General features: G+C 40.8%; 1 protein-coding gene across 6 annotated transcripts in view; it reads right to left on the reverse strand.

Moving 5' to 3' along the window:
- The window catches only part of SLC25A21 (solute carrier family 25 member 21), a 492,785-nt gene that overhangs the window by 3,931 nt on the left and 466,823 nt on the right, over positions 1 to 22,031 (reverse strand). For all 6 annotated transcript variants that reach the window (XM_045059821.1, XM_045059820.1, XM_019832945.3 and 3 more), the window contains 2 exons: positions 2,579 to 2,760; positions 1,638 to 1,690 (listed from right to left, as the gene is read on the reverse strand). In XM_045059821.1, the coding sequence (XP_044915756.1) occupies positions 1,638 to 1,690; positions 2,579 to 2,760 (235 nt within the window). The remainder of the gene's footprint in view (positions 1 to 1,637; positions 1,691 to 2,578; positions 2,761 to 22,031) is intronic.

Below are 22,031 nucleotides of genomic sequence, written 5' to 3' on the forward strand. Positions count from 1 at the left end.
CATTTGCAAGCCTCTAACAAACCTTGGGGTCAGATTATTTAAGAGTTTGGGATTAAGGTTCCAGTCAATTACTGTTTTAGGTTAAACTCTCCCTGATCACCACCCCTTTTAGGCCCATCGCCTCCTGAGAAAGCTGGGTTAGGGTCATTCCTATGATTTTCTCTAATACTAGGCCTACCAGCAGGTTTTTACCGTGCGGTGAAGGGAAAACACCACATACGTGCAGACAGAGTTGCACAGAATCACCAAGATTCTTTACAATTGGCTTTGTTTTTACACACGGGCCAATGACTAACAGGAGGCAAGTCCGAATCTCAAATGTGGAGCAAAATCCATGCTTATATGACTAGACAGGTTGGGATCGATGGATTGGGAATTGCGGAAGTGTTTTCTAAATACGTGTCAGTGTGGGGGTGCCTGGCTGGCTCAGTCGGTTAAGCGTCCGACTGCGGCTCAGGTCAGGATCTCGCAGTTGGTGAGTTCGAGCCCTGTGTTGGGCTCTGTGCTGACAGCTCGGAGCCTGGAGCCTGCTTTGGATTCTGTGTCTCCCTCTCTCTCTGCCCCTCCCCCAGCTCACACTCTGTCTCTCCCTTAAAAAGAAATAAGCATTAAAAGAAAAAAAATTTTTTTAAATATGTGAAAGTGTGAGCTGTTCACTGCCTTCAGTTTACAGACCATTGTTCTCTATCCTCACATTGGTAGAAATGCTGGTTCACTGGGCTGAGATTTGATGGTCAACATGCCTGTGTGTGACATTGGTGTTAAAAGGGAGGAATGGGAAAGGGAGAGAGGGGAGGAGCAGGTGAAGCTTCTGGGAAAGAATACTAGGATGTCTAAGCAGGTGAGTGTGGCCTGGTTAAAAAAATATGTGGGCTGGTGCATACCTCTGTCCTTACACAGAAGGTTGCTTATAACCCAAGACTATTTGCCCAGGCAGTTGGGTCTGCAGCAGTTATTTTCTCATCTATTTACATAGAGGCAGCTGACTCTCCCTGTGGGAATGGCAGCCGGCTTTATTTTGTGGGCTGGCATCTTGAGGTGAGGCCCTGAGCCAGGAGCCTCCACCATCATGCTGACAGAGGCCCAGAAGGTGAGTGCTAGGCCGCAGCGCCACAGCTCCCTGGACGGTATTCACAACTCACAGGTGATTGTGAAGCCAAGTGGTTCTTGCCATTTGTGGAGGCAAGTTATCCCTCTTTTCTGTTTTTGAAATGAAGCTGAGGCAGGAACAAGAATGAACCTGGGGCACCAGGAAAGTTTTACTGGGCTGCTCCCTCACTCACTGAGAATCCTTTCCTGTAGCCAGAAGCCACTGTATGTACATCTCTGTGCTCAAACTTCAACTGGCTGTGGATCCTTTTCTATTGACTTAAGCTGGGCTTTTTGGCTTCTATCAGTCTCTAGCAAGGCCTTAAATAGTACCTTATAAAAAGAGGTGGAAAACTTTTTTTTTTTAAGAAAACATTTCTAATGGATACCTTTAATATCTTGAATACTCCTAGACAACTTTATATCCTCAAGATTTCCATCTTTCACAGCGTGATAAACTTAATGTGTTGCCGATAGACACAAATAAAAAAAAAAGCGACACCAGAACAATAAAGAAGGGAGGATATAAGTAATAAAAACATCATTACCTGGTCCAAGCCTCATAATCTTGGGAAGCAGGCCTTTGTACAAAGCTAAAATCCTACAACAGGAAGAGAAAGAGCAACATTCATAACTCTGAAAAGAAAATGGGGTTGTACCTCAGCTTTATGGGGCTGCTGACGCAGCATCTACAAGAACATTTATTTGAAATCACACATATTGCAAACCAAAAAATATCTGGCTATGCGTCTTCTGCAGCAAATTGGACAAAGGGAAAGAGTTAATCAATTCTTTGATGCCCAAGCTGTGCTGATCATCTCCACCAGAAATATGACTTTCATCAGTGAGATGGCTTTTGCTCTGAACACAGGTCTTACTTTCAAGACAGCTGTGTACATGGACAAAATGACTTTTGTAATCGAATTTAAAAGACCACAAACTCAGTCTGCACAAAAGGAAATATGATATAGCTTCGATCGAAATAAAATATTACTTGCTTACTTGAGAATAAGATCTGGGTGAAGAGGTATGAAGACAAATGTAAGACTCAAAAACACTAGCAGAAAAAAACCTGTACTTCACATTTTTGAAAGAAAACCCCTTGCACAGAACTCTCGTGTTTAATTCTCCCAGGAGAATATAACGAGGTGACATTTTGATTAGATTTACAGTTAGAAGACCATCACTCTCCTGCCCACACGTTAGCAGGGTGTATTAGAGCATATTGTGCAAACTGACAAGCAAAAGGTTCATCTTCGCATTCTCAAACATACAGCGGATTGTAGGGTGGTGGCCCGAGGTTCTTGATGGTGTCAGAACTCGTTGCCAACACTTCCTTACTGTGTTATCTCACGAAGTTTGTCATTCATTAGAGCTTTTCCAACACACACACAATTTCGGAGGGTTTAGTGGCTCTCATCAAAATGGAAGCACAATATAGCTTTAATAATACGTGAACCCTGCACATTTATTAAAATAAGAATGTTACCCTTCTTCCTGGTAGACTGTTGCCATTGTTTTAAAACAGGTTCTGTACTTGATCTCTCCAGGAACTGGCTGAGGCCCTTGAATCCTACTTTTGGCAACATCAAAAGGGATGTTAATGACTGAGGCTATTGTGCCCGAGAGAAGACCAATCCCAAATTTTCTCAAAAACTCCAAGGTTGGATCCTAAAAGAAAAGAAGAATAAAATAACAGAAAGGGAAGCGGAAGCCCCTAAATTGGCTCAACACTATAAAGCAATATGTATTTAAGCAGAGCATTGCACTCCCCGGCACCCTCCTGTTATTCCAGCGGAACACATTAGGATTTCCTAGGCTGGAACTTGTTTTCTTGACAATCCCATTGGCTATGTTTTTACACATGGTCTAAATTGCTGAAGTACACATTTCCTCACACAGGATTTATAAACACAGTTCATAAAGAAAGACTGGTATGGCATATGGGGATGATTTGTATAATTGGGCTTCACAATGTACTTAGTATTACTGTATCAAAACAGGAGAAATCCAAGCACACTATTAGCTAATTGGCCAGAATATTTTACAAATGACAGCAACTTCCACCATGAAGCCTACTAAAATGCTCATTTGTGTGTGGACCCCCAAATGTTAAATTAAATCAAGGCTACTCTTGGTCTGCTGCTATTCCCCTCCAGGTTTTTTGCATTTATTTTCACGTGTAGCTGATCCACTGTACTGAGAAGTGCTAGCTTCCTGTTATTAACAAACCAACTTGGGGAGGCTGCAAAACAGCCTGTGACATTCTGTGCATTATAAACAGTAGTAAGTCACTGGACTAATTGGCTGAAGAATTTACAACCTATTGTTCCTGAGTCTTATTCTTCCTTCGTGGCAAAGGAAGAGAAGGAGAGAGAGAGGCACAGAGAAGGTGGTGGGGAGAGAGAAGAGAAGAGACAGAGAGAGAGAGAGAGGGAGGGAGGGAGGGAGGGAGGGAGGGAGGGAGGGAGGGAGGGAGACGGAGAGAGAAATTTCTCCTATTTGAATTTAGGTCCTCTACTTTGGTCGGATTTGATTTTCTACCCTCCCTGCTCTGCTTTCTGACATCAAAGTATTTAATTAGGTCTTATGTGGGAGTCACTTTCCTTCAGCCTATTTTTGTGCCCAGTGAGCTCACATTATGCTTTGTTATAATGAATTTGCTGGGAAGTTCTCATTATGTTTTCAGCCTCAGTTCTTGCCCTGAAGAGAGGTCATCCCACAAACCATGCAGAAGCTCATGAAGACCCCCCCCCCATCTTTCTCCTGCCCTCTCATTTGGTCAGTGTTTCGGGAGTATCTTCACACAGGAACAGTACAGGGTAGTGCTGTAATGCTGTTTTACCCAGGAGAACATAAGTGGAGAGACATACCCCACTTACTTAAAAAATCATGTCTGAGCACTGCATGCCTCTAGCTTCTCTGGAAGAAGAAAACTCTTGGAAGCTCTGAAATTTTCAACCGAACCAAGAGCCAGATACCATCACAGAAGCCCCTATGTGGCTAAATATAAAAAGTGAAGGGTTCGGTAATAATTCTTGGATCTGGGCCATACAGGTGCCGGGTAGGTTTAAAGGGATTTAAAAACCAACAGGGTGTTTCAACAGGAAAAACAATGCAGTGATTGCAGTATGAGTGAGGTGTGTTTAAATAATTCCCCCTCCCCCCATTTTTTTCTCTTTTACAAGGAGAGAAAAATGCCTTTATGTTACCCTTCTCCATCATGGCCCAGAAGCAGAACCGGGGCTCAGAAGGATGGGGTGTTCGGGCCTGGCTTTGGTTTGTCTGACCTTGCACGAGTCACCAAATCACACAGAGCCCAGTGTGTAGAGGGACAAGTTTAACACCTGCCTTACCTTTGTACTGTATTATTTTCCTGAAAAATAAAAACAATAATAGCAATAAAAGTGCTATGAATGTTGGATAAGCCTGGAAGAAAACGGACAGTATTATTATGTAGCCTGTTCTGTAGAGTCTCAAAACATCCTGTAATAAGATTCTCTTACGGTATCCCTGCGACACAGCCCAGCTCTCCTTTTTGAATTGAGGACAAGGGTGGAAATGATGGCTTGTACGTACACTGCCCTTTTGGGACGTTTGGGAGACCCTGTCAAGCACGCGGCCTCTCCCATCTCCTGATGTGTTCACCGAGGACTAGAGGTCGGGGGTGGTGTTCGGCACTTGATGAAGGTCACTGTGCTAAAGTAAAAGTCACTGCTGGAGGCCAAAACGGAAAGTCTTCAGCCTATCACAGTATTCATTAGCACAAGTACGTGTTGAGCCCAGGGTTGCTATACACTTTCCAGACTAGTTGTAAGGTCCCACAGTGGTTTCCCACAACAGATGTGCAACAGAATCACCTGAGAGCATTGCAAAACGTGGATGCCTGGGCCCCATGTCAGGTTCCCGGATCAAAATCACATGGGAAAGGGCCTGAAAATGATTTTAAAAGATCCCCAGGACTTCTGAAGCTGCTAAGCTGAGGACCCATGTCCAGGAATCAGTGATTTTGATATTCCACACGGGCAAAGCAGATGGTCAGTTGCTACCCTTCTGGGCATTCAAGGAAGGAGAAGACTTCTTGGGACAGCCAAGAGGTATTCCTCACCACCTGGTCTCTGGGCCCTTTGCCAGTTTCGTCCTTGGAGCCCATGGTCTGCTTTATGCAGCAACCTCGCCTGGGACTGGGTGTGCCAAGGAGAGCCCTCTCAGCTTGCCTCTTGCCTCTTTTTTTTTTTTTTTTTTGCTACATGTCATCGACCATTCTCAAAATGCAGCCTCTCAACATACGTCTCCCCTGCATCCCCTGCTGGCCACTCCCACTGCTGTGGCTTAGGTTCCTGTTACCTTACCAGGGTCTTGTTTTCTTTTTGCTCTCTATCATCTATTCTTCACAGTGGCACCAGGCTCTCTTATTTGGAAAAGCAGATCTGCTCCTGGTCCCAAAGATCCTCAATCCTTCCCCACTGAACGGAGAGTAAAGCCAAAGCTCCTCACTTGGCCTTTGGTTTCTTTCCTACCATATGCTTCCAACTTCTCTCTCCAGCCTCAAGTTCTGCACCTCCACCCCACTCCCATACTATAGTCACCCTGGGTAAATCATAATCGTGCAAAGTTAAACCGAGCACTTTTCTAACTCTTTTCTTCAAATGACTTACACAGCCCATAATGTCCTTCTCCATTACAGTCACCTAACGTGGTCACATTCCCCCTTAGAGTTCAGCTTGATTCCCACCTTGCCCAAGACACTTTAATGGATCCCTGTCAAAACTGATTTCTCCCTCTTCTGTACTCTTGAACTCCTGTACGAACCACAATCATTGCCCTTGCTAAGGCTCACTTTGCGTCTGGCTTATTTTTGCACGTATCTCTCGTCCCTGCTGGCTTGTGAGTTGGCACCGCCTAGAGACATGTGTTACTTCTCTTTGGGTCACCTATTACACAGTGTACACAGTAGGCACTAAACAAATGTCTGCCGATTGGCCTATCGAGGTACTTGTTCAGTTATTTTTGTAGAAGCAGTGAGAATCAGGTCTAGCCCTTAATCATTACTTCTCAAGATTCAGCATGTTCTATCCTAGAAACAAACCTCTACTAGAACTTTACATGGGGACATGACAGGGCATTGGGCATTTATAAAGAAAAGTATTTCAGGGCAAATAAATTGAGACTCTCATGTAACAGAGCTAAGCCTGGGCTTGCTAGATCCCATTGCTCAGTGGGTCACAGGGAGAACCATGATACGGCAGCCTGTGACCAGATCTTAGCAGAAGAATGTGATGGGCATAGAGTAAGGTCTTGAAACATTACTCCTAGGCTCTTTTTTCTTAGACTTCCTGATCTTTTCTTAGTAGGGAGAGGCACCCACTTGCCTGAAGAATGAAGATTATTGTAGCAAGACTACAGAGAGAAAAGGGTAATATTCAGTGTTTTCGGTTTTTAAACTATGCCCTTTCATGTATTATATCAGTTAATCTTCACAAAAACTTTGATGTAAGAACTATTATTATTATTCCTGTTTTAAAAATGAGGTAACTGAAAGATTAATTATAAGAAGGGAATTTTTGTTACATCCATATGAACCAAGGCTTTGTGTTAGGTCATAATTTTTCTTTTTTTAAATTTTTAATGTTTATTCATTTTTGAGAGAGAGAGAGAGAGAGACAGACAGACAGACAGACAGACAGAGGGTAAGCAGGGGAGGAGCTGAGACAGACGGAAACACAGAATTCAAAGCAGGCTCCAGGCTCTGTGCTGTCAGCACAGAGCCCGACATGGGCCTTGAACTCACGAACTGTTGAGATCATGACCTGAGCCAAAGCCGGATGCTTAACTGGCTAAGCCACAAAGGCACCCTGTCTTTTTCTTTTTTTTTTTAATGTTTGTTTATTTTTGAGAGAGAGAGACAGAGAGACAGAGAGACAGAGAGAGAGAGACAGAGACAGAATGAGAGGGAAACACAGAATCCAGAGCAGGCTCCAGGCTCTGAGCTGTCAGCACAGAGGCCCACATGGGGCTCAAACACACAAACTGCAAGATCATGACCTGAGTTGAAGTTGGATGCCTAAGTGACTGAGCCACCCAGATGCCCCTAGGGCATATTTTTCCTACTGATACTCTTTAGAGTCAGTGGCTAGGCTGGTGGGAGAGGTGTCCCAGCACCACTTGAAATTATAAGCAATGCTTCTGTGTATGTGTAGATGGGTTTTTCTGGAAAGAGTGTCTATAGATTTTGTCAGGCTCATAAAAGCTTAGAAAAACTTCATGAAACTATTTCCTCTACCAATAAATTTATAAAGTAAGAAGAGGGAGGTCAGGGTTGAAAACACTGGGGCTGAAAAAAGAAAGCCCTCATCTTCACAGGGGTTATCAGGCAATTCACCTTAGTGGAAAGATTTCTACACACATTCCTGCCCTGGACTCAGGTTACTCGTAACCATTTCTATGAACTCAGTGGTTCTCAGAGTATGGTGCTTGAACCATTATCATCAATACTACATGGGAACTTCTTAGAAATAAAAATTGGGGTCCTATCCCAGGCCTACTGATGGCGACGGAGCTCAGCAATCTGTTTAAACGAGTCCTCCCAATTGCTCTGCCAGACACTAAAGTCTGAGAACCACTGGTCAACTGGAAGTTTACGGTTCATCTCTCTGTATCCTTGGGTTGGGTAAGAGATGCTCCTAGAAGCTCTGGATGTGCTGGGGAGGACTGTAAAGCTTTCTTTGGTGGAAACAGGGCTTTATTTAAGGTTGCAGAGCTAAAGGCAATGCTATTAACTCTTTCCACCTTTCCTACTCCCAACTCAGTCCAAAGCAAGAATGCCCACTGTGAGGTTTTGGGTATGAGTGATACCTGTTACATAATCTGAATAGGTCATTCTGTACTGGCCATCAGTGAATCACTCAAGCATTTCTGTCAATAATGATAACACATCACAAATTAATAGCAAAAATAGAAACATATGTCATATAATACTTGTATTATTTTTCATAACTTTCATGAGAAATAATGGTACTATTAATTAATAGTTACTTATTGCTAGACACCATCTTTTTTTTTTTTTTTTTTTTTTTAGGTAGGCTCCATGCCCAGCATAGAGCCCAACATGGGGCTTGAACTCATCACCCTGAGATCAAGACCTGAAACAAGAGCAAGAGTTGGACACACTCAACTGATTGAGCCACACAGGTGCCCCCAAGATACCATCTTATATTCAAAAAATATATACAAAACACAAGAACCCTGTGGATTAGCTATGTAACACCATTTTACAGATAAGGACACAAGACTGAGAGAGTTAAATCAGTTGTCCAAGATCACACTGCTTACAAGAGGTAGAGCCTGGATTTGAACTCATGTTCTTCTGATTCTCAACCATATATTCTTCACCATTATATCATATTGTTTCTATCCATCATTCATTTTTTGTTTATTCATCCAGCAAACATTTACTGGATGTCTATATATACCTGGTCCTACACTGGGTGCTAGAGGTGAGTGTGAAGGTAAATGATCCAGAAAGGGGGTGGGAAGGCATTAATTATCAAGTATTACAGTACAATGTGATAAGAAAGTGGGGATGTGAACAAAGTGCAGGGGAAATATTCTGTAGGGAGAAGGAGGTTACTCTTGGGCTTTCACTCTCAAAGTCCTGTGAGAAAGTACCTAGCTTCTCTGCCTCTTAAAAACTTAGTCACTTCTTGATCTCTGTGTCCAACATCCCAACTTCTCTGGGGAGGCCCCCAAAACTGGCATCTTTCTGGCAAGTTGTGGAGTTCTGACAGGTTTAGCTACCTGGGGGAGAACTGAAATGGAGGTTTCATAGTCCTCCCCTTTCTCAGTACAGAGCAGACAAAGATGGCAGCTGCCTGCTTCACCCTGAGGAAACAACATACTATCGGACAACCAACGGGTCAAAAAAGAAAGTAGAAAATAACTTGAGACAAATATAAATGAAAAGACAATATAGATAAAAGGAAAAGACAAAACTTATGGGATGTAGTAAAAGAATACTCAGAGGTAACTCCATAGTGATAAACATCTACATTAAAAGAGAAAATCTAGGGGTGCTGGGTGGCTCAGTCGGTTGAGCTTCCAACTTTGGCTCGGGTCCTAATATCATGGTTTGTGAGTTCGAACCCCACTTTGGGCTCTGTGCTGACAGCTCAGAGCCTGGAGCTGCTTCAGATTCTGTCTGTCTCTCTCTGCCCCTAACCCACTCATGTTCTGTCTCTGTCTCTCTCTCAATCAAAATAAATAAACATTAAAAAAAGATCTCAAACAAACAACCTAATTTTATAGCTCAAGGAGCTAGAAAAAAGAGGAAAAAATTCAGTCCAAAATTAGCAGAAGGAAAGTAATAATAAAGATTAGAGCAGGGATAAATAGAGACTAGAAAAAAAAGAAAAAAAAATGAAATTGAGTTCATTTTTTTAAAAGATAAAAGTGGCAAACCCTCAGCAAGACTAATAAAGTTAAAATGAGAAGAATTGATGTTCTGAGAAGATGGCAGCGTAGAAGGACACTGGGCTCACCTCATCCTGCTGATTGCTTAGATTCCACCCACATCTGCCTAAATAACCCAGAAAACCACCAGAAGACTAGCAGAACGGACACTCCGGAGCCAAGCCAAGCCAAGAAGCCCACAGAAGAGGGTAGGAAGGGCAGAGAGGCAGTAAGTGCTACACGGACTGGCGGGAGGGAGCCAGGTGGTGGAGGGGCAGCCTGCCCGGCAAGGCAGAGCCCCCGAATTCTGGCTTGCAAAAGAGGAGGGGATGGACTGCATGAGTTCTGACAGCTAGCGGGACTTAACATCTGGCATTTTAAGTCAACAGCTCTGCTCACGGATTGCAGGGAGGGCAAGAGGACACCTGGAGGGAGAGTTGTTGAGCCCCAGAAGGACAGAGCTTGGTGGGGGAACAAAGGCGCTGGCAAGCGCCATTTCTCTCTCCCATCCCCTAGCTGAAATTCCAAAGGGAACCAGTTCCCATCACTGAACTTGCTTACACCGCGCAAATGCCCAACGCTGTGCTTCTCTGGGTCCATCCCTCCGATGGGCCTGCCTCCCTCCCAGTGCTGCAGGGCCCCTCCTGCAAGGGGCCACTGATGGCAAAGCTAGCTAAGCTTGCCTCTCCCACCCCTGTGCACCTTGTTGATCTACCCCATCTAATATGCCCTTGGCCAGATCCCATTGAAGCAGTACCACAAGGCTGGCAGTGTGCAAGCAGCCCAGACAGGGGCCACGCCACGCCATAGTGAGTCCTGCTCCTGGGAGAGGGGAAGATAAGGTACACACCAGTCTGACTGTGGCCCCAGTGGTGGCCTGGGGGCAACCATCGGGTCTGACTGTGGCCCCGCCCACCAACCCAAGTTTCTCCGGACAGCACAGGGGAAGTGCCCTGCAGTTTGGACTACCTCAGGGACTACCCAAAATGACCAAACGGAAGAATTCTCCTCAAAAGAAACTCCAGGAAGCAGCGACAGCTAACGAATTGATCAAAACTGATTTACGCAATATAATAGAACAAGAATTTAGAATAATAGTCATAAAATTAATTGCTGGGCTTCAAAAAAGCATTGAGGATAGCAGAGAATCTATTGCTACAGACATCAAGGGACTAAAAAATAGTCATGAGGAACTAAAAAAGTACTATAAATGAGGTGCAAAATAAATTGGAGGCGGCCATAGCACGTATTGAAGAGGCAGAGGAGAGAATAGGTGAATTAGAAGATAAAATTATGGAAAAAGAGGAAGCTGAGAAAAAGAGAGATAAAAAAATCCAGGAGTACGAGCGGAGAATTAGAGAAATAAGTGAAACAATCAAACAGAACAATATCCGTATCATAGGAATTCCATAGGAATTCCAGAAGAAGAAGAGAGAGAGAAAGGGGCTGAAGGTGTACTTGAACAAATCATAGCTGAGAACTTCCCTGATCTGGGGAAGGAAACAGGCATTGAAATCCAAGAGGCACAGAGAACTCCCTTCAGATGTAACTTGAATCGATCTTCTGCACAACATATCATAGTGAAACTGGAAAAATACAAGGATAAAGAGAGAATTCTGAAAGCACCTAGGGATAAACAGGCCCTAACTTACAAAGATAGACACATGATGGTAGTAGCAGACCCATCTACTGAAACTTGGCAGGCCAGAAAGGAATGGCAGGAAATCTTCAATGTGATGAACAGAAAAAATATGCAGCCCAGAATCCCTTATCCAGCAACTCTGTCATTCAGAATAGAAGGAGAGGTAAAGGTTTTCCCAAACAATCACAAACTGAAGGAATTCATCACCACTAAATCATCCCTACAAGAGAGGCTAAGGGGGATTTTGTGAGTAAAATGTTACAAGGACCACAAAGTACCAGAGACATCACTACAAGCATGAAACCTACAGACATCACAGTGACTCTAAACCCGTATCTTTCAATAATAACACTGAATGTAAATGGACTAAATGCTCCAACCAAAAGACACAGGGTATCAGAATGGATAAAAAAACAAGACCCATCTATTTGCTGTCTACAAGAGACTCATTTTAGACCTGAGGACACCTTCAGATTGAAAGTGAGGGGATGGAGAACTATCTATCATGCTACTGGAAGTCCAAAGACAGCTGGAGTAGCCATACTTGTATCAGACAAACTAGACTTTAAATTAAAAGTTGTAACAAGAGACGAAGAAGGGCATTATATAATAATTACAGGATCTATCCATCAAGAAGAGCTAACAATTACAAATGTCTACGCACCGAATACGGGAGTCCCCAAATATATAAAACAATTAATCACAGACATAAGCAGCCTTATTGATAAGAATGTGGTAATTGCAGGGGACTTTAATACTCCACTTACAACAATGGATAGATCATCTAGACATAATCAATAAAGAAACAAGGGCCACAAATGATACATTGGATCAGATGGACTTGACACATATATTTAGAACTCTGCATCCCAAAGCAACAGAATATACTTTCTTCTCAAGTGCACATGGAACATTCTCCAAGATAGATCACATACTGGGTCACAAAGCAGCCCTTCATAAGTATAAAAGAATTGAGATCATACCATGCACACTTTCAGACCACAATGCTATGAAACTTGAAATCAACCACAGGAAAAAGTCTGGAAAACGTCCAAAAGCATGGAAGTTAAAGAACACTCTACTAAAGAATGAATGGGCCAACCAGACAATTAGAGAAGAAATTAAACAATACATGGAAACAAATGAAAATGAAAACATAACAATCCAAATGTTTTGGGATGCAGCAAAGGCAGTCCTGAAAGGAAAATACATTGCAATCCAGGCCTATCTCAAGAAACAAGAAAAATCCCAAATACAAAATCTAACAGCACACCTAAAGGAAATAGAAGCAGAACAGCAAAGATACCCCTACCCCAGCAGAAGAAGAGAAATAATAAAGATCAGGACAGAAATAAACAATATAGAATCTAAAAAACCTGTAGAGCAGATCAATGAAACGAAGAGTTGTTTTTTTGAGAAAAATAAACAAAATTGATAAACCTCTAGCCAGGCTTCTCAAGAAGAAAAGGGAGATGACCCAAATAGATAAAATCATGAATGAAACTGGAATTATTATAACCAATCTCTCAGAAATACAAGCAATTATCAGGGAATACTATGAAAAATTATATGCCAACAAACTGGACAACCTGGAAGACATGGACAAATTCCTAAGCACCCACACACTTCCAAAACTCAAACAGGAAGAAACAGAAAATTTGAACAGACCCATAACCAGCAAAGAAATTGAGTCAGTTATCAAAAATATCCCAACAAATAAGAGTCCAGGACCAGATGGCTTCCCTGGGGAATTCTACCAGACATTTAAAGCAGAGATAATACCTATCCTTCTCAAGCTATTCCAAAAAATAGAAAGGGAAGGAAAACTTCCAGACTCATTCTATGAAGCCAGCATTACTTTGATTCCCAAACCAGACAGAAACCCAGCAAAAGAAGGGAACTATAGGCCAATATCTCTGATGAATATGAATGCAAAAATTCTCAACAAGATACTAGCAAATTGAATTCAACAGCATACAAAAAGAATTATTCACCAGGATCAAGTGGGATTCATTCCTGGGCTGCAGGGCTGGTTCAATGTTCAGAAATCAATCAATGTGATAGATCACATTAATAAAAGAAAAGATAGGAACCATCTGATCCTGTCAATCTATGCAGAAAAAGCATTTGACAAAATTCAGCATCCTTTCTTAATAAAAACCCTCAAGAAATTAGGGATAGAAGGAACATACTTAAACATCATAAAAGCCATTTATGAAAAGCCCACAGCTAATATCATCCTCAAAGGGGAAAAACTGAGAGCTTTCCCCCTGAGATCAGGAGCACAACAGGGATGTCCACTCTCACCGCTGTTGTTGAACATAGTGTTGGAAGTGCTAGCATCAGCAATCAGACAACAAAAGGAAATCAAAGGCATCAAAACTGGCAAAGATGAAGTCAAGCTTTCACTTTTTTCAGATGACATGATATTATACATGGAAATCCCGACAGACTCCACCAAAAGTCTGCTAGAACTGATACATGAATTCAGCAAAGTCACAGGATACGAAATCAATGTATAGAAATCAGTTACATTCTTATACACTAATAATGAAGCAACAGAAAGACAAAGAAAGAAACTGATCCCATTCACAATTGCACCAAGAAGCATAAAATACCTAGGAATAAACCTAACCAAAAGATGTAAAAGATCTGTATGCTGAAAACTATAGAAAGCTTATGAAGGAAATTGAAGAAGATACAAAGAAATGAAAAAACATTCCATGCTCATGGATTGGAAGAATAAATATTGTTAAAATATCAATACTACCCAAAGCAATCTACACATTCAGTGCAATCCCAATCAAAATTGTACCAGCATTCTTCTCGAAGCTAGAACAAGCAATCCTAAAATTTGTATGGAACCACAAAAGACCCTGAATAGCCAAAGTAATGTTGAAGAAGAAGAAGACCAAAGTGGGAGACATCACAATCCCAGACTTTAGCCTCTACTACAAAGCTGTAATCATCAAGACAGCATGGTATTGGCACAAAAACAGACACACAGACAAATGGAATAGAGACTCCAGAATTGGACCCACAAAAGTATGGCCAACTAATCTTTGACAAAGAAGGAAAGAGCATCCAATGGAAAAAAGACAGTCTCTTTAACAAACGGTGCTGGGAGAACTGGACAGCAACATGCAGAAGAATGAAACTAGACCGCTTTCTTACACCATTCACAAAAATAAACTCAAAATGGATGAGGGACATGAATGTGAGACAGGAAACCATCAAAGCCCTAGAGGAGAAAGCAGGAAAAAAACCTCTCTGACCTCAGCCGCAGCAATTTCTTACTTGACACATCCCCAAAGGCAAGGGAATTAAAAGCAAAAATGAACTATTGGGACTTCATGAAGATAAAAAGCTTCTGCACTGCAAAGGAAACAATCAACAAAACTAAAAGGCCACTGACAGAATGGGAAAAGATATTTGCAAATGACATATCAGACAAAGGGCTAGTATCCAAAATCTATAAAGAGCTCACCAAACTCCATACCCGAAAAATAATCCAGTGAAGAAATAGGCAGAAGACACAAATAGACACTTCTCTAAAGAAGACATCCAGATGGCCAACAGGCACATGAAAAGATGCTCATTGTCTCTCCTCATAAGGGAAATACAAATCAAAACCACACTGAGATATCACCTCATGCCAGTCAGAGTGGCTAAAATGAACAAATTAGGAGACTATAGATGTTGGAGAGGATGTGGAGAAACAGGACCTCTCTTGCACTGTTCGTGGGAATGCAAACTGGTGCAGCCGCTCTGGAAAACAGTGTGGAGGTTCTTCAAAAAATTAAAAATAGGTCTACCCTATGACCTAGCAATAGCACTGCTAGGAATTTACTCAAGGGATACAGGAGTGCTGATGCATGGGGCACTTGTCCCCAATGTTTATAGCAGCACTTTCAACAATAGCCAAATTATGGAAAGAGCCTAAATGTCCATCAACTGATGAATGGATAAAGAAGTTGTGGTTTTTATATACAATGGAATACTACTTGGTAATGAGCAAGAATAAAATATAGCCTTTTGTAGCAACGTGGATGGAACTGGAGAGTATGCTAAGTGAAATAAATCATACAGAGAAAGACAGATACCATATGTTTTCACTCTTATGTGGATCTGAGAAACTTGACAGAAGACCATGGGGGAGGGGAAGGGGAAAAAAAAGAGAGGGAGGGAGGCAAACCATAAGAGACTCTTAAAGACTGAGAATAAACTGAGGGCTGATAGAGGGTGGGAGGGAGGGGAAAGTGGGTGATGGGCATTGAGGAGGGCACATGTTGGGATGAGTACTGGGTGTTGTATGGAAACCAATTTGACTGTAAACTTCATATTAATATAAATAAATAAGAATCAAAATCAGAAATGAAAAAAGAGACATTATAACGGACATCACAGAACTAAAAAGGATAAAAGACTACTATGAATGATTATATGCCAAGAAACTGGACAACCTAGAAGTAGTAGACATATTCCTAGAAACAACTTCCAAGACTAAATCATGAAGAAATAGAAAGTATAAACAGACCTATAACTAGTATGGAGATTTAATCAGCAATCAAGAACCTGAAGACAAAGGAAAGCCCAGGACCAGATGGTTTCACATTGTTTCTACCAAACTTATAAAGAATTAATACCAATGCTTCTCAAATTCTTTCAAAAAATCAAAAAATAAAGAACACTTCCAATTCATTTTGTGATACTAGCGTAACCCTTATATCAAAGCTAAAGATACCACAAGGAAAAAAATTAAAAAGCTACAGGCCGAGATTCCTGATAAATACAGATTTAAAAATCCTCAATAAAATACTAGCAAATTGAATTCAACAGCACATTAAAAGGATCATACACTGTGATAAAGTATTTATCTCTGGGATGCTAAGATTTTTCAACACACCAAAATCAATTAATGTGATACAGCACATTAACAGAATAAAGGATAAAAAAATAACATGATCTTCTCAATCGATGCAGAAAACACATTTGACAAAATTCAACCTGCTTTCATGATCAACACCCTCAGAAGGTAAGGAACATAAGGCAAATCCCTCAACATAATAAACTCCATACATGTAAAGCCCACAGCTAATATCACACTTTACTGTTGAAAAACTGAAAGCTTTTCCTCTAAGATTAGTAACAAGGCAAAGATGCCTGCTCTCATCACTTCTATTCAACATAGTACTGAAGTCCTAATCAGAGAAATTAGGCAAGAAAAATAAACAAAAAACATCCAAATCAAAAGTAAACCTGTCCCTGTTACAAACAACATGGACTTATATATAGGGAAACACCTAAAGATTCCATAAGAAAATTAGAATAAACAAATTCAGTAAAGTTGCAGGATACAAAATCAACATACAGAAATCACTCATGTTTCTATACACTACAAACAAACTATCTAAAAAGAAATTAGGAAAACATTCCCATTTCAATGGGATAAAATGAATAAAATACTTAGGAATAAGCTCAACTAAGGAGGTGAAAGTCTTAAATACTGAAAACTATAAAACGTCAAAAAAATTAAAGGCAACACAAATGAAGACATTTCATGTTCATGGGTTAGAATACTTAATATTGTTAAAGTTTCCACAATACCGAAAGTGATCTAAAGATTCAATGCAATCTCTATAAAACTCCAATGGCAGTTTTCATAGAAATAGGAAAAAATTCTACAACTGAGTATACCCAAGTCCATCCTAAGAAAGAAGAACAAAGCTGGAGGCATTATAATTCCTAATTTCAAAGCACATCATAAAGGTATAGTACAAAACATTATGGCACAGGCATACAGACATATAGTCCAGTGGGACAGACCAGAGAGACCAGAAATAAATCCAAGCATATATGACCAGCTAATCTTCAACAAGAGTGTCAAGAATACACAATGGGGAAAGAGCAGTCTTCGACAAATGGTGCTGGTAAAACTGGAAATCCACATGCAAATGAATGAAATTGAAACTACATATTATGCCCCCCCCCACACACAAATTAAAGACTTAAATATGGGACCTGAAACCATACAACTCCTAGAAGAAAACATATGAGTAAAGCTTCATGACATTGATGTTAGCAATGATTTTTTTTTTTCAACGTTTATTTATTTTTGGGACAGAGAGAGACAGAGCATGAACGGGGGAGGGGCAGAGAGAGAGGGAGACACAGAATCGGAAACAGGCTCCAGGCTCTGAGCCATCAGCCCAGAGCCCGACGCAGGGCTCGAACTCATGGACGGCGAGATCGTGACCTGGCTGAAGTCGGACGCTTAGCCGACTGCGCCACCCAGGCGCCCCTGTGTTAGCAATGATTTGACACCAAAAGCACAGACAACAAAAGTAAGGACAGACAAGTGTGATTATGTCAAACTAAAAAGCTTCTGAACAGCAAAGGAAACAAAAGAATAAAAAGGCAACCTACGGGATGGGAGAAAATATTTGCAAATCATGTATCTATAAAGGGGTTGATATATAAAATATAAACTATATAAGGAACTTTTATAACTCAGTACCAAGAAAGCTAATAGCCTGATTTTAAAATGGGCAAAGGACTTGCATAGACATTCTTTCAAAGAAGACATACATATGGCCAATAGGTATATAAAGAAATGCTCAGTCACTAATTATCTGGGAAATGTAGATCAAAACCACAAGATATCACTTCACATCTGTCAGGATGATTATTTTCAAAAAAATAAAAGTACGTGTTAGCAAGGATGGGGAGAAATTGGAATCCTCATATACTGTTGGTGGGGGGTTTTAAATGGTGTAGCCACTCTGGAAAACAGTATAGAGTTCCTCCAAAATTAACAATAGAACTATGATATGATCTAGCAATCCCACTTCTGGGTATTTATCCAAAAGAATTGAAATGAGGACCTCAAAGAGATATTAGCACTCTTATGTTCATTGCCATACTATTCACAATAACCAAGATATGGAAACAACCTAAATATCCATTGACAGAACAGATAAAGAAAATGTGGCATATTTATACAATGAAATACTATTTGCCTTTAAAATTGGGGCGCCTGGGTGGCGCAGTCGGTTAAGCGTCCGACTTCAGCCAGGTCACGATCTCGCACTCCGTGAGTTCGAGCCCCGCGTCAGGCTCTGGGCTGATGGCCCAGAGCCTGGAGCCTGTTTCTGATTCTGTGTCTCCCTCTCTCTCTGCCCCTCCCCCGTTCATACTCTGTCTCTCTCTGTCCCAAAAATAAATTAACGTTGAAAAAAAAATTAAAATGAAGGAAACTGCGATATGTGACAACATGGATGAAAGTTGAAGACACTATGTTAAGTGAGTCAGTCACAGAAAAGACAATTACTTCATGATTCCACTTATATGAGGTACCTAAAATAGTCAAATTAGTAGAATCAAAGAATGGAATGGTGGTTGCCAGGGCTTGGGGGCAGGGAAATGGGGAGTCACTAATCAAGTTCAGTTAAGCAAGATGAATAAGCTCTAGAGATCTGCTTTACAACATCATACCCATAGTGGACAATAATGTATTGTGCACTTAAAAATATGTTGAGGGTAGATCTCACGTTAAGTGTTTTTATCATAATATAATGAAAATTAAAAAAAAAAAACTTGAGGGAAAAATATGTCACTTAGCCCAAGTAAAATATTTAGGATGGATCATACCTTAATTATGTAAATGGACATTAATGTTGACGAAAAATCTATCTTATTAAAAATTTCCAACTTACTTCTATAATTTGTTCCAACTGTCATCAATCAGGAAACTTCCTGTGTTCCTAACCCACATTCCTCACGCATAAGCCTAAACTATTTTACTCCAATTTTTTGCTCAATTGCAAGGGTAATCAACTGTCACCATTCTTGATGTAATTCATCATGATTTAAAAACTGTTATTGAAATAACCTTTTCTTCCTCATGCTTAAAAACACAGTTCCTTTGAAATATTTATTTGTAAGTAGTATACATTATTTCCCCATCTACAGATGAGTTTTATTCTTTTCTCCTAAGTATGTTCCAATTTTTCTTATAAAATATGGTACTTTAAACTGGAGCTAAGTAGCCTGAAATGTTAATGTGTATTACATGCATTGACCTTATTTGTGATAGCAATACAAAATCCAATATTCATAGTTTAAAAAAGATGATTTAATTCCCCTGCAAACATTTTAAGACTGATGTTAACATTTCACTTCTCAAATGAGACAACTGAGACAGAGGAAAGGTATAACTTGCCAGAGAGACATGGCTAACGAGTAAGTACCAGAATTGGGAATTGATATCAGGTCTCTTAGTAGAACTCTGGCAATTTCCATAACACTGCAATTTGGTGTCAGTGCAGAGCTGAAGAGATGTGTTTTCCAGTCCCTCTTTTGGAAGATCAATGAGTTTCCCTGACAGGACATGTTATTTATAGACTCTCCACAGCTTAACAAGAAACACTAATAAGTGATCCCAAAACATCGGTGGTCATGATGTTCCATAACCTTTAAGAATTCAACAAAAGTTACCACGTCATTGGAAATGAGATCATATGACTCAAAATAGTTAACAATCAACATACTACATATTTGTGACTAACTTAACCATCTAATCCAAACATTATATCCACAGCTAAGGACAGTATTAGTAATTTAAGGCAATGGCACTTAAGAAGTTAATATGCAGAGAGGCAAAATGTCTTGATCAAAAGAAGCATGTGCCTCTCTTTTTACCTTCCCTGGCATGGGCTTTGATGCTTTGCTTTGTGACTGGCCAGCTGGCTGCTAGCTTGATAAACAGAACCTTTGCCCATCTCACAGGCCTTTGTGATTAGGGTCTGGCATCTTTAAGAAGACATTCCACACAGAGACATGCCAGAAGGAGGGGGTAAGGAAGATGGGGGAAGCAAGATCTGTTAGCTAGTGAGGACTAGGGGTGGTGAGGGAGACTGGCCAGGAAGCCTGCTGCTACCCATAAGGCAAGGCTTAACAGAGTGTAGCAATGGGCGAACAGCATGAATATATACCTTAAAGTCTAGTCTTAGAATCTTCCTACGACCTCATGACAACCCAAATTAAATTTCCTTTGCTCCCCACAGTTCACTCATTCTCTAATTCGTCCTGTCATCACACTGCATCGGAGATCCTCTCTGACTAGCTTTGACCTAACTTGAATTCAGTACACCCTGGCTACTACCTTAGATAGTCTTTAATAAACACACTTAGAGAAACATTCTCCATTCAGGATGGGCCTTGGCTGATGCTAGATTGGATTTACTGTTCCTTGTCAAAAGTTGCTAAAATAGGTTTGCCATTTGAAAAATTAAAATTATAGTTGAGAAGTGACTGAAAGAGGTTGCTGTAAATTGCTTTAAGACAATTAAAGACAATATAGTGGTCCTACAAAGAGTCACATGATTTTCAGGGTATCACAAATTGCTGGGTTTTTTTTAGTAATTATTTTTTAGAGAGAGAGAGAGCGAGTGAGTGCACAGGTGGAGGAGGGGCAGAGAGAGAGGGGGACAGAGGATCTGAACGCAGGCTCGAACTCACGAAGCACGAGATCATGACCTGAGCCGAAGTCAGACACTCAACCAACTGAGCCACCCAGGTGCCCCACAAATTACTTCTTGATAGAACTTTTACTCTGCTTTCTCTTCCCGCTAGTAAGTGAATAAATTGATGAGGAGAATGTTAGGACCATAGCAGCGTGATTCAAAAAGAATGGAACATTTTAATAAATCTATTAGTAGTTAGATTATATACAAACATGTGGTCAAAACCAATTTTAATGGGCTCCCTCAGTTACTTCCATAATTTTACAATGGTCAGTCTGTGCTAACAACACACATTCTATACTTTAATTCATTTTATCCCCTTTGTTGCACACCACCATCAATCGTTAAAGGGGTAGTTGTGACGCCATCTTTCATCTCCTCAAGGCTGCCAAAAAAGGTGATACAAACAGGAATTTCATGTGGATTCTCACATGAAGAAACTCCAGACAACCTGGTCTAGTAATACATTTTTGAAAGTTAATTTCCTTTTGAATCATCCTGTACACTTTGATTTTAGAAAGTTACTTGAATAAGTCTTCCATGTTATCCTGATTAATAAGATACTGAATGGAGGGAGGAGAGATGAAAAGTACAGCTGGAGATCCCTCAGCTGTGAAAGATGTGTCCATAAGACAGCCTGATGAGGGGCTGGATGAACCTGGGTCAAGATGTGAAAGGTCTGCTCTTGGATCTGCTGATTACACAGGTTGGGAGGGGAAGCTAGAATGACAGATGAGGCCCTCAATATTAAAATTTATCATCACAAGCACTGGACTGAACCCACAGGATTACATTTAAGCATAGTGAATACAAACTGTACATGTTCAAGGGGAGACTTGACTGCAGTTCACATACTCTGGGGATTTTAACTGACCATAGTTTTATACATATTAACATCTTGATGTAAAACACCCATTCTCTATCCCTTCCACCCCAACAAAAATTTCTCAAGAATTTATTTCTGTACAATCTTTGGCTGCATTAAGAAGATGTGGTACACACCCACACGTGTGCACGCACACACACACACATCACTACTCGGTGATGAAAAAGAATGAAATCTTCCCATTTGCAACAACGTGGATAGAACTAGAGTGTATTATGCTAGGCAAAATAAGTCAGTCAGAGAAAGACAGCTTTCATATGATTTCACTCATATGTGGAATATAAGAAACACAACAGATGAAGATAGGGGAAGGGAAGGCAAAATAAGAGGAAAAACAGAGAGGGAGGCAAACCATAAGGGCTCTTAAATACAGGGAACAAACTGAGGGTTGCTGGAGGGGCTAAAGGGCTGAGGGGTATTAAGGAGGGCACTTCTTGGGATG

This window comes from Felis catus, chromosome B3, assembly GCF_018350175.1.
Source record: "Felis catus isolate Fca126 chromosome B3, F.catus_Fca126_mat1.0, whole genome shotgun sequence".
Classification (NCBI taxonomy): domain Eukaryota; kingdom Metazoa; phylum Chordata; class Mammalia; order Carnivora; family Felidae; genus Felis; species Felis catus.